Source organism: Doryrhamphus excisus, chromosome 2 (assembly GCF_030265055.1).
Source record: "Doryrhamphus excisus isolate RoL2022-K1 chromosome 2, RoL_Dexc_1.0, whole genome shotgun sequence".
NCBI classification, from domain to species: Eukaryota; Metazoa; Chordata; class Actinopteri; order Syngnathiformes; family Syngnathidae; genus Doryrhamphus; species Doryrhamphus excisus.
In genome coordinates this window covers 15,339,475-15,353,571 of record NC_080467.1, presented here as the reverse complement: position 1 = coordinate 15,353,571, position 14,097 = coordinate 15,339,475, and the positions used below count along the sequence as shown (strand labels likewise).

Sequence of the window (14,097 nt, the reverse complement as noted above, 5' to 3'; positions counted from 1 at the left end):
GGCATCCTGTTGTTATGGATGCTACACCATTCCTTTTACTTTGATAGCACTAGTACTAAAATAGTACTAGTTTGTTGAATGAGGGTTCATTAGAGGGACGGATGTTATGATATTTATTGATATATATTGCCTTTCATAGAACAGGATGAATAAAAAGAGTTATGAAATGATGCCAAAAATGTTCTCCAAACAGTGTGATGAATTTACCAAGCGGCCAGCAGTGGGGGGGCCTTGGGGGCTCCTGCAGATGTTATCCCAGGGGCAGTGCTGGCTCGCTGGGCAAACCAGCCACTGAGCGGAAAGAACGACGTGGTGAAGGAGAAAATCTGATCATTTTGAAAAGGGGAGGGGTGATTTTAAAATAATTTGGGAGCATAATCATCGTATTGTAGCTCTTTTGATGATAACATTGCACTATATGACTCTTAATGCTGCACGGTTATTATAGTGTACATAAAGTTGTATTGAACATGTCTGTTTGTTCATCCCGCCGACGAACAACAAGGCCTTGCCAACGTCCTTTCTCGCCGCATACAAATATCACAAAATGTCGACCATGCATCAGTTCAGTCGCCATGACGAGCGTTAGTCAGTGTTTATGGGTAATGTCTCTCCATCTGTCCATCCATATATCCGTGTGTGTCCCTTATTCATTATTTGACACTCATCTTTCTCTCTTTTCTTTTTCTTTTTGTCTTTCATCACCGCCTGGATTCCCAAATGTAAAATGGCAGCAGTGAGGGAGAAAAGAGAGGCTGGCGTACATTTTTAATGGAGGGCTTTTATATTTTAACGAGCCTTCCTTCTCTCTTCCTTAATTTAGTTCAGTGAGGAAGGGAAGATGAGGAGACAGACGGTAGAGAGAAATATAAATAAATTACACATATACACTGATCTGCTGCTTCTATTGAGGTTTGCACCGTTGCCGCGAATTGGAGCCACGCCCCTCAAACCTCATCATTCGCCAGGTTCATTCTGAGCCTGCTCATGCACTCAAAAGAGAACAGAAGTAGAGTGCCTTGAACGCACCATAACAGCTGTGAGAAGCAAAAGTCTTCATAACTTTATATGTAAAATACACTTCCCTTAGTATTTTCTCATTTTCAACATTCATATAAATATTAATTAGATAATATCAAACATTTTATTGTTCATTATTATTATTAAAATAATATTTCAATAATAAAAATATGAATAATCATATAATACTTATTGTCAGTCGAGGAAAATCATTTAAAGGCCTTTCTCTTATGTTCATGTTGAATTAAAGCAACGAAAAAGGATCAAAGCAAATCAGGCAGCCGTGCAGGACATCAAGGTCACACAAAGGTCAGTGGCCGTTGTGGCAAATAGTGAGAAAGCCAGTGCTGTATTTGTGTTAAAACAAATAATAACGTGACAAAACACAGCCGGATTAAGACGCAGGGGTGATGCTAGTGAATAACTGCCAACTGCAATGGTGGTTATCTGTGTGTTTGTGTTTGTGTATGTGTGTGTGTGTGTGTGTGTGTGTGTGTGTGTGTGTGTGTGTGTGTGTGTGTGTGCGTGTGCGCGTTAGAGAGCGGGTGTGCTGATTTCACAGAAGAAAGGGAGAAAAACAGCGCAAAGCAGTACTGCTGCAGACGTATGTGTCTGAGAGAAGCGAATAAAGTAAACTCTGCATATAAATAATAATAGAAGACAAACTGCATTCTTTACTTTGAACACACACATCTATACCGTTCACGTTATCACTTATTAGTGGTGAGTCCCTATACATTTTGTATTTTAAAATATGTTTAATAATTTTGATATTTTTTTTTATATATGTGCCCCTCCCTTCACACTGGTTCAAAAATATTGGTTCATTTTCAGGGAAAATGGGGTTACTCACATGCTAACACTGTACAATGTACATACAATATGCCCTCTGTGCAACATTGCAAACTGAAGGAAAGCACCTGCTCTTACTACATCCACACACACATTTATAGAGGAACATTTTCCAACGTTATGACATATATGTATTTTTCTAATTTTCTGTTGGGTGGAGAAAGGAGAGAGTGAAACCATTCATTCATTCATTTTCTACTGCTTTTTCCTCACGAGGGAAAAAGCGAGGCTGGAGCCTATCCCAGCTGTCTTCGGGCGAGAGGCGGGGTACACCCTGGACTGGTTGCCAGCCAATCTGGTTGCACATATAGACAAACAACCATTCACACTCACATTCATACCTATGGACAATTTGGAGTGGCCAATTAACCTAGCATGTTTTTGGAATGTGGGAGGAAACCGGAGTACCCAGAGAAAACCCACGCATGCACGGGGAGAACATGCAAACTCCACACAGAGATGGCAGAGGGTGGAATTGAACCCTGGTCTCCTAGATGTGAGGTCTACAGCGCTGACCACTCAACCACCGTACCTTCATAATAATATCATTGCAGAAAACTGACACAAAGAACTGCAGTTTCATTTTATGTAGATGGAAGCCATCAAACCAGGAAACACAAATAGTCATTCATGAAGGTTTTATGACGACAATAATAATAATAATAATAATAATAATAATAATAATAATAATATAATGATTCATTTTCTACTGCGTATCCTCACAAGGGTTGCTGGGGTGCTGGAGCCTATCCCAGCTGTCTTAGGGCGAGAGGCGGGGTACACCCTAGACTGGTCGCCAGCCAATCACAGGGCACATATAGACAAACAACCATTCACACTCACATTCATACCTATGGACAATTTGGAGTCACCAATTAACCTAGCATGTTTTTGGAATGTGGGAGGAAACCGGAATACCCGGAGAAAACCCACGCATGCACACATGAATCGAACCCTGGTCCTCCTAGCTGTGAGGTCTGCGCGCTAACCACTCGACCTCCGTGCCGCCCTAGAGTGAAATCATGGGATTAAAAAAAAAAAAGTACACATCAGGTTTACTGTGGATTGTTAGATGTGGGAAATAAATGCATCCTATTTTTTTTTCTTCACGCAGGTGCACTTTTACATCATATTAGTTCGGCCAGGGGCTGAAACCTGTTATATTATGCAATTCAACAGCATTTACGGTAATTAATGTAGTGATCCCCCATGAACATACGGCAAAAGAACAATATCCAATGACTGCAACCTCTTGTGTTGATAAATATTCATTTAACACGAGACTAGCAAGGGTTGAGGCAGACAAAGCAGAAATGGCAATAGTAACATACCTCAGAGCGGTATATTACCATACAACGCTGGAAGCCATGACTTCAGATAAATACGTACAGCAATGAGGATGATAACACGACTCACCATTATCAAATGAATATTAATATTATTACCAAAGGCACAGTTGTGATTTTTGATCATCACTAGATTTAAAACACCCAAAATTACCTGAAAAATTTGCCTCAAAGCTCACTCTGCATGACGCCACACATGGAACCTGGTTTAGTTAACTTGCATTAGTCGTGTAGTGGTACACTCAACTCGCAGAGGTTTGATCCCAACACCCATCCATTGAAGCTGGGCATCCCGTGTGAAATATCTACACAAGACTTGCAAGTGGCAACACACATTGTCCTGAGTGTTTACACAATTGTTGTCTATGAGAGAACCATAACAGAATGCACATTTGCTAAGCTAAATTAGACTATTCTTCTCAGCTTACTTAAAAATGAACAAGTTGCAGAACAAACAAAAATCAGAAGGAGAAACTCAACTTTCAAGTAGGACAAACAAATTGGTCGATCACTGCCACGGACCAAACATGAACGTTCAGGCAGACCCTCCTGCTTTCGCCTGGAAAATCACATATTTTAACGTTTTTTTTTTTGTTTTTTTTTTCAGTGCCCTGATGTTTTCAATATTTTAAAAAAATCTCCAATACTCCAAGAACAACACAGCTTTCCGGTGTGGTCAGGCCTCCAAAGTACAAGCACGACAGCGAAATAACACAGTTGCACCACAGTAGGCAGTCTGGTCCTTCTATAAGCTCAGCCCTCCCCAGCCAGCCGGAAAAAAGTTCCGATAGACCAGAAATGTTCTTATTATCTGAAGAAATTAGCCTTGTGCAGCATGCAAAGGTCGGCCATGAGTCTGAATTTGGAAGAATGTGTAACTGAGCATCAACATCACTTCCCACTATTTATAATTTCAAAACTAGTTAGCCTCCAATTTATTTGTTCTAAACTTAGTGAACAGTTTCAAATAGAGTGGGGAGTAAAGACAAACTAAGAAGCCCAAAACCCTACCACTTCCACACGAAACGGGAGAACATTTTTCTATGTCTCATCAATATTGATATGATAAAACCATGTCTCTATAACTCTACCCTGCTGTTTCATTGTTATTTTTTCAATGTCATTGTCAATTTTTTTTAGCTTTAAGTGGTTAGCGCGCAGGCCTCACAGCTTGGAGACCTGAGTTCAATTCCACCCTTGGCCATCTCTGTGTGGAGTTTACATGTTCTGCGTGGGTCTTCTCTGGGTACTCCGGTTTCCCCCCACATTCCGAAAACATGCTAGCTTAATTGGCGACTCCAAATTGTCTATAGGTATGAATGTGAGTGTGAATGGTTGTTTGTCTATATGTGCCATGTGATTGGCTGGCGACCAGTCCAGGGTGTATCGAAGACAGTTGGGATAGGCTCCAGCATGCCTATGACCCTCCTGAAGTTAAGCGGTAGAAAATGTATGAATGAATGTATGAATGCTAGGTACACTGATAGTAGCATTTCCAAGTTCTTGCAACTTTAGAGGGGACATTCTTTGGTAAAATATTGCTTACATTCCAAAACCGAACAAGCATTTGATCACCAGATTCCTATGTCAAAGATTTTCTTTGGAATGTGCCTTTGGTATTTAATAAAACAATTTTCTATTCATACAAAAATGAATCTTTGAGTACACGTCAAGTATCACTTGAGTATGTCATTTCAGGGTGTGTCCTTGCTTTTGCAAATTCAAATATGGTAACTCTAGCCTAATTCTAACTGATTTAGCCTCCAATGGCCAATAGTTGGCGCCCTCTGGTGCCCTAACAATTATGAACATGTGACATGTGCTTTCATTTTAGGAGGGCAATGAGATAAGAGCACATATGGAAGCAATCGTCCAGTTTTAACAATGTGTCACAAATCCAGTGCAGACCTTAAGAACACATCTAAAAGCAATGGCACCAATTACTACATCTGGTCTTCACTGCTTTTCTATTGGGCTTTTTAAGGAAATATTCACTTTCGAATGTTTATATTGTATGTGTCCAAGTCTGTATGCGCCGTACGTGGATGTTGCATTCATGGCTCTTGTGTGAGTCTCTCTTTTCCTCTCACCCACATCAGTCTGCCACCTGTTTTCCCACAGTTATGACCTCAATCTGCAGGCGTCTGTCCCGAACACAACTAAACTACATACAGCTGTGTGTATGTGTATGTGTGTGTGTGTGTAAGACTGAGCGAGTGAATTCAATACATCTAGAAACATGATGAAACACAAATGGGTAGGAAATATGTACAAGGAAAAAAGTTATTTGTATTTAGTAGCAGGTAAAGCGACCATGCGTGTAGTCACACACTCGTTAATACACATTGACCACTTATGTAAAGTATTAAATGAACTGAATGGGACTCAGTTCCTGTGATTATGTTTTAATCAAGCAGAGAAAGAGACACGGTCATCATCGTGGCTACATCCTGTCCTGACAACAATGCACAAAATATGCAAAGGTTCTCCAAAAACCACACCTCATGTCCTGCTCTCACACACATACACACACACACATCTGTAATGAGTAAACCAGGTGTTTGGGTGTGTCTCATTATTTTAAACACGAACGTCTCAACATTAAGCACACAACAGAAGCAATATGCTTACGAGTTGGGATAGCAACTGAGGTGAGAAGAAAACGTGTTTTCAGAAACGTTGATGCAGTACCGTGATGAGGGTGACACACACACACATTTACCACAGATGTTCAAATTTCCAAGTAAATACTATCTCCTCATCTGTGCCTGAAAAGGAATAGTTCTGTCAGTACGGTATTCACGATCTATGGATTTTTTTTATCAAAACACAATTGCTTTATTTTGTGTTTATAATCTCCACATTGAAGCCAAAATAGATAACTTTGGTGGCTATTATCCTATTAATGTAATGTAATGCTGACTGAATGACATCAGCTCAGGATGCCTCTTTATTCATCACACAGGGCACTGTGTTTACAGGCAGATGCTCAAAACAGAGAATTAACAAAATTGACACTTTTTCTACAGACATACTCTAAACAGCAGCTCAGAACTACATAAATAAATAAAGCCAGAGTAACATGGCTGACACCTACTCATCAGTATGAAATACTATCATTTATCACATACTACAGTATTAATTGGCCCTGTACCCTAGAAACCGCCCATGAATGATACGGGAAAAGGCAGAAATGATACTGTGTCAAAGCCCAGGGCAGTGATACTGATAAAATATAGAGTTTAACCATGTCCAGTATCAGCCCCCGTAGCTGTCCACTCAGAGCGCGCTGCTCTGGTATCGTGCCCGTGAAACAACCAATTAGAGAACAGCGCACGAGCCCAGGTCGTGAAGTGGTCTCCTGGGCTTAATTTTCTAAACTCCGCGCATGTGACAGGAAATGTCACTGTAACTATAAATATTCCTAGTGCTTCTCCAGTCATCAAAAAACCCAAACTTCATTAATGGAACTTTAATTGTCAGACATTGATAAGATAAGACTGTTGATAAAATATTGTTGAAATATTTTTGCAATTATTGTGTTTACACTGTTTAGATATAATACATGTAATAAACTGAACATTTTCTGGAAACAGAAAAGGTCTTTTGATTAAATAGAACGTGATAATAAGCTCATGATTAAATAGTATGTGATAATATACTAATATAATATACTCGACCTTCGGTCTCGGGCTGATACTGACACTTGGGGGCATGATACCTGGCCTGATACCAGACAAACCATGTGATAACCTAGTATCCAAGTATCACGTCTTTAAATGCGTCTTCTGAATGCCTTATAGTTGTATTTTCCTTCATTTAGCCATTTTTGTGCTTGAAAATGATTCATTTAAGCCAAGATTATGTAAGTGTGCATATTTTATGGACTAATAATAGGTCATATTCAACCATGAAACGGGTTGATTTATTCATTATTTATTTTTTTAAGTCTGTGTTGGAGTGAAGCTGTAAAATTCAAACCACAAAGTGGCGAGTGACAACTGCACTTCTCAGTGTGGCTGCTCTTATGCACTGAAAAGACTAAGTGTAAGTACAGATGTGTGTGAATTCATATGATGTCACAGCAGAGACCTAAGGAGACCTAAACAGGTGAGATGGTGTAATGGTGTGCAAGAGTCACCAACAAGAATAAATAAACTCGGCCTGACTGAACATGTCCAGGCATCTGAGAGTGTTTATGTGTTTCATAACACTCCTACAAACCTCCCACATCTCCTTATATCACATAGTTGTTTATCATTTCAAGTGGACCAAAAAGAACAAAACTAACTCATCTTTTGCATTATAACTCGACTAAGTAAGTAATGTGCAACTGTAATGATATGACTTCCCTTTGGTTTTGTGTTTTTCTGTTGTGAATGCATGGGTATTATTTGATCTGATGACAACAATACAAGGGTGAACACTCACGGAAACACACTCAAGTATATATTTTTTAAATTAGTACTGAACTACAATTATCAAGACACCGTTTATCATTTTTGCACATAACCAAAGCTACAAGAAAGCAGGTCCTACCATGAGGGAGTGTCTGTTGCCCGACAGCAGTCCAGTTCCGTAGCCACTTCCCAGAGAGCCCATGGAACCGTTGTGTGTATGTGCAGCCCCGATGAGGTTGTGCATGTCACTGTGCCCACTGGTCATGCCCGTTGAAGGTCCCACAGCATGGCTTCGCAGTACATGGATGGCATCGTCCAAGCGCTCCAGTCGGTCCTCGATGCGACTTTGCTGCAGATTGTAAACATGCAGACATTTTTCTTTAAATCATCTCATTCAGTCCCAGCTCAGAACACAAGAATTGTGAAGAAGGTGAAGAAGTTTTGCTTTTGGAAGGGAAAACTACTAAAATACAAATAGGTGTGAAGTCAATCTCTTAAAAAAACACCTCATATATATTTTAAACACTTTGATGGTGTGGATGTGCATACCAGCGAGTGGAGTGGAGCCTCATAGTTTGGTGATGATGCTCCCTGTCCGCCGTTCCTGGACCAGACAGCTGAGCTGGCAGCTAGAAGCGAGGGAACAAGGAATCATTGGCACAGATTCATTTAAGGAATGTGGAGATATTTTGATGGCTGGACAAGACTTTTTTGCGATTGATCGGAAGCTTGTTGTTTTGATTAATCAAGGAATGGGTTAGGCCAGAGAAATAAACCAAACAAAAACTGTTAGTGGTTTGGTCCGCAACATATCAGAAAAGAGGCAAACATGTTGATCACTGTTTTCCAGAGTGAAAGTGTGTGGATATCTCAAGATAATAGGCCTGCTTTTGTGGATGACTAAGAATGACATTCGGGAAGCTGAAATCAGAGGATATTTGCATTAAAAAAGATTAATGGAATACCAAAATAGTAATGGCAATGGTCAGATTATATGCATCAGATTACAATTGAGTGCATCACATAATCAGTTCACAGTTCCACATGTCCAAAAGGAGTAGGAAGAAGCAAAGCTTATTAAATCCTACCCCTCCATCTGGTACTTTTCCAATCAGTAACTGTTACATTTGTTCACTTCCTGCTTTCCATAATACAGTTTAAGTTTTTTTTTAATTTTTTTTTTAATAATGCACCTTGTACCGAAGTACGAGGTGATATGACCATACAATGGGTACCATAGTAACTGTCTATAGTGGTCGATTAATTTAAAGAATCAATTAATCATGCATTCACTGATGCAATACAGTAGAACATGGTCACCGTGTTATTTTGCACTCACGCCGACATCGACATAAGGCGACATCAGCATAAGCCAACGAGACCCAAAGGGGTAATTTCTATGAAAAATGGGTCTGTTTATGTCAAAATATGTTTTAGTACTTTACTTTTTATTACTCTACTCATGATTGGGAATGGGACACAGGCTTAGGCTTCATCACCTTGTAGTTGTCGGTGTCTGGTGTTGAAAGGCCGAAACACCCACTGATTCAAACGTACGCTATTGATGATGTGTCCCAAAATTGACATCCTTGCCATTGGCTGAGACAAAGTTCCCACGACACTCTCAACATCCATACCTCGTGTAATTACCATCAATTGGCACAAAGGACACTTTCCATCAAGTCCATCAAGTATTGTTAACTTAGTATTGTTAACTTCATGACTGCTAAGCATCAAGAAACAACAACAATATGTAATGTTTACTTATACTAAAAAAATATGCAACCATTTATGTATTTATTTTTGCTTGTAGCCACTGGAAGATAATACAGTCTCTCGTTTATTATGGTTGATTAGTTCCAGGATTCCTTATTTCTCCATGGAATATGTTCATAGTTAGAGCACAGGAAACCTGTTTAAGACCATCCAACTACGGTTTTTAGCATTATTACTTCCCTGTAGACATGAAATAAAACTCCTATAGTCACTTTTACATCATGTTACATCAAGATGTACAACAAAATAACCGCAGCAACAGAATAATCCAAAAATATATATGCATAAATGGAGGAAACTTATGCCAACATTTGTAATTCTTCTGAGGTTTCTGGCGATAGTTTGATTTAGGTTATGTCGACTAGCTTATGTGTATGTTCATCAGGCAGCTCGGGGGACGTCGACTATATAAGCGGATTGCAATACTTGGCGAAAAGCAGCACTGTGTGAATGAATAGAACATGAATAGCCCAACGTGATTGACTGACAATCAATCCAGGGTGTAACCCCACCTCTCACCCCAAGTCTAGTTTAGATGGTAGATGACACGTTGTACAAAGCAACAGACAAAACATCTTTACTCCCAAAGGGCCTCTCGTGAGGTCCACTTGTCACACTTGGACATAAAAGCCAAATCCACTCATCATATTTCCCAACAGAAATGCAAATATCAGATTTGTGTCTTTGAAAACAGTACAAGTGGCTGATTAGCATCGGTCCTCCGCTAGACAAACATGCTTTGTGTCTCCGGTCGGCTTTTTGTGCAAGTGTGTGTTTTGCTCTGAGGGGTTGCATCCAAATTGACAGGTCTCATTAGCTAGTAGAGCCAGACGAGTCACTTGTTGAATTTACATGAACATGAGCCTTTGAGAGATGACATGCTTCATGAGTGTCTAATATGAGAGGATTATTATTTGGTTCAAGTAGCTTTCATCCAAATAAAACAGAGCCCTGACCGCCTGTTCTCAATATCACTGAAATTACAATTGGTAGTTTAGAATAAAAACTACAATATGTCGTAGCTGCTTGATAGTTCTTTGATGGCTTTTCATTGATCAATAACTCTTTTGTGATTTCCTGTATTATGTAACTGATATATTCTAAACCACAATGCCATTTGTTGGGTTGAAAGTTGGTTATGTTTATATCCTGGTCATTTTTTCCAGCTGAGATTTTACTAAAAGCTTCTACAATATACGTACTTTTAAAGTGCACGGGGAGAGTGAGGAAGAGAGACAATGCTTCCGACACAAAAATCCCTAGAACCCCCAAAAATATAATATAATGTTAAATATATATATATAATATAAATAATCTTCTTGATAATTTTTTGGGGAAAAAAAATCGTCTTTTTATTCTTTCTCTTTGGGTTTTTCCCTTCAGGGGTCGCCACAACATATCAATCTCCTCTCTGACTTTATCTCCGAAGCCTCTAACATGTAATATAATGTACTCCTTCCTGATCCTATCCATCATAGTCACTCTCAATGAGAACCTCAGCATCCTCATCTCTGCTCCCTCCAGTTCTGCTTCCTGTCTTTTCCTCAGTGGCACTACTCTAAACCAACCAACATTACTGGTCTCAACACAGATTTGTATACCTTTCCTTTCATTTTAGCTGAAAACCTTAATTTTTCGGAAAAAAAATACCCTTGTAAATTGTGTCATTACTGTAAATCAACGAAAGCACAATAACATTTAGACTGTTAAGAACGGTACAGTATTAGACAGCTCATAAACTATTTTTGTCACAAGAGCTCACAAGATCAAAACGTTCGGGAAAAGCTCGGGTGCTCTCAAGCCCTGGGACGATAATAAATACATAAACTAAGGCTTACGGTCCACGGTGTGGATGGAGGTGGAGCCGCTAGCAAATACACAGAGTAACCTAAAAAACAACCAAATAACATACATAACCAATAAAAATGATATAGGGGAGTGCTTCTCAAATAGTAAGGTCTCCTAACATACTGGAACTTGGAAATTGTTGAAATATTCAGATTGAATGTAGAACGTTCGTGCCAGCAACTCATACAGTGGTTGGTCCATAGAAAATACATCAATATATGAAAAAAAAGGGTGATGACAGAAAATAATAGTACATTCTCTGTATTGTATCAGGAAATGTTCCTGATATGTTGGGTTCAGCTCCAACTCAGTGATGGTGTAAATGGAAGTGTGAATGCTTATGTATAGATGCGTCTTATGAATGCCTCGCAACCAGTCCAGAGTGTAGTCAGCCTCAAAATTGGTAGTCAATCAGTAATCAATTGAACCGGATAATAAGCGAAAATGGATGGCTTTTGTTTTTTCAGGTTTTCTTATGATTAATTAAGTCTCCTGTATAACCTGTATTGATATTGTTTATATTTCTACAACAGACTAGAAGGCATAACGATACAATAAATACTTTTGTGGATATTTTGTTGACACCATTTACATATAGGGGATGCCGCCCCACCGAAACCTGTTGCCACTCCTTTGCCATCCCAAGTAAACCGTCTTGAACCAACACTGTCTCACTGTTCTTAGCTCATTAGCCCTTGTATCCCTTTTTGTTGTTTCTCCCTTTGCCTTTATTGAGATTACATGCAAATTTCCATATGCATATTAATGAACAATCACCTGGGTACATTCATGTGCAAATACAAATATATGAAATAAACACCGGGGTAAATTATGTTCACTGCAACTGTGAAACACCCTTGCAGCATTATTAGCCTTGGATATCAATTTGCATGTAGTTTGCGCTAATAGGTTTCAATTCCAATTTGTTAAAAAAGTAGAGCAACTCTGACACGATCATAAACACCAATTATGGTTTAGCAAGCAGGATTCCAAACAGCTATAATAGCAAAGAAAGAGGTGTGGGGTGGGGGGGTGGAGGGGTGTCTCACGCTCAAATAGCCTGTAGGTTTGTGAACGATTTGTAGAAGTGGTGCTTATAATTAAAGCTATCTGTCACAAGGCTCGATCACACCATGTAATGTTGCAGCGACAATTAGAGACAAATTCAGCACTGCTATTATTAGGAGTCATTTTTCACTTTTTTCACTTAAACTGTACTTTAAAAAATGTCTTTCTCTTTTTTTGTGCATTATAAAGATATAAAAACAGCTAATTTATGTAATGAGTTGCAAATATTCCTCTTACAAAGCCTTCTGAAAAAATGCTATTTGACAATGTTACTGTCAATGTTACACTGAAGAACTACTTTACTGGCGTAGTGACACCTTGTCACACGAGCTAACTAGCTAGCTTCGACACACACTTGACTTCAGCGGGTCAGCCTCACGCTCATTGTGGATGATGGGAAAATTTTTCCTTTAAAGAGGAAGAAGGTGGTAGGAGAAAGGACAAAAGCAGGTGAGGTCATTGAATTGTCACTCTTTTATTTGATGCCAAACTAGTGTGTCTAATAGAACAGAGTATGTTCAAGTCTAAATCAAATAGAAACAGCCTGACATTGTCGTGTTTGTGTCGTGATGTTGGTAGTGTGTAGCAGCTGCACGGTGGACGTCATGTTTCTACCTGTGAGTGTGGGCGGGGAGCCGACCGGGGTGGAGGGATTGGATGAGTAGCTGTTGTTTGTGTGGTCTGGGGAGTAGATCTGGAGGGGAAAAACGACAACAAAGGGAGTCAAGTGGCTGTAAAACTGGAATGAATTCAAGTATGATGGACTCAAATATACAAATACGAAATAAAGAGCAGAGTGGATAATGATATTACAATGAAAAGGTTTGCCGTGTGTGTGCTGTACTTACCGATGCGAGTGCTTTCCCTAAGGCGTCTCCTGTCTGTGAGCTGCTGGCTGCTCCACTCTGTGCTCGGTTAGCTGTGACACACACACACACATATGCACAGTGGGAGAGAGAAGGATGTATTCTTGTAAAACACCACATTTGTTCAAGTATAGTAAAAGAGTGAAAAAACGTGAATAATACGATGCACTGAAAAAAAATCAATTCTTGATGTTCTAAACCAGGGGTCTCAAACACGCGGCCCGGACACTAGTTTGAGGCCCCCGCCTTGATATGAAAGTTTAATGTTAGTGCGGCCCGCGCAAGTTTGATATGGATGCTGTATGGTATCATGTACCCAGAAAAAATTATTACGTTTGATTAATGTTCATGTTAAAGGTTAACTAACTGTTAATAGTTATCCTCCCTATCTGTGTGGAAGTGGTAAGTTTTTGGCTATTTAAGTTTAAAGGAAATAACTTGAAGGCTACCGTTTAGGTCGCTAGCTCTCTAGTTTGCGAGTTAGCATGTGTCTCAAGACCCTGCAGTTGCGCAATATGTTGTAAATAAAAAAAAGTATAAATGTGACTATAGTCGTGTTTTGTCATGTCAACAGGGCTCTAATAATGCTTTGTTAATTTTAATCTGAAAAAAAATAATTTGTCTACCCACCAACTATATGTGGTTTCTTAAGTTTTTATTATTTGCCATTTTATTATTATTAGTATATTTATTTATTACTGATTGATTTTCTTTATTCTTGATTTGTTTATTTATTTTTCATCTTATTTTGTGCAGAAAAATAAAAATTAAGATATTTGAGAACAGTGGAATGTTTTATCAGAGCTTTTATTGTAGAAAATCGGAACCAAAGCACTGAAAAGGTTTGTATATTTTTCTGTTTTTAATAAATGCGTTGTTTTTTTTTTTGGAAAACCTGATGCGGCCCAGCCTTGAGCCTTG

The 14,097-nt window shown here is 39.2% G+C and overlaps 1 protein-coding gene across 5 annotated transcripts in view; it reads right to left on the bottom strand.

Moving 5' to 3' along the window:
* LOC131109257 (transcription factor 4-like) overlaps positions 1 to 14,097 on the bottom strand; it is a 195,882-nt gene that overhangs the window by 10,750 nt on the left and 171,035 nt on the right. For all 5 annotated transcript variants that reach the window (XM_058061050.1, XM_058061032.1, XM_058061041.1 and 2 more), the window contains 4 exons: positions 13,159 to 13,229; positions 12,926 to 13,004; positions 8,168 to 8,247; positions 7,758 to 7,967 (listed from right to left, as the gene is read on the bottom strand). In XM_058061050.1, coding sequence (XP_057917033.1) covers positions 7,758 to 7,967; positions 8,168 to 8,247; positions 12,926 to 13,004; positions 13,159 to 13,229 — 440 coding nt within the window. The remainder of the gene's footprint in view (positions 1 to 7,757; positions 7,968 to 8,167; positions 8,248 to 12,925; positions 13,005 to 13,158; positions 13,230 to 14,097) is intronic.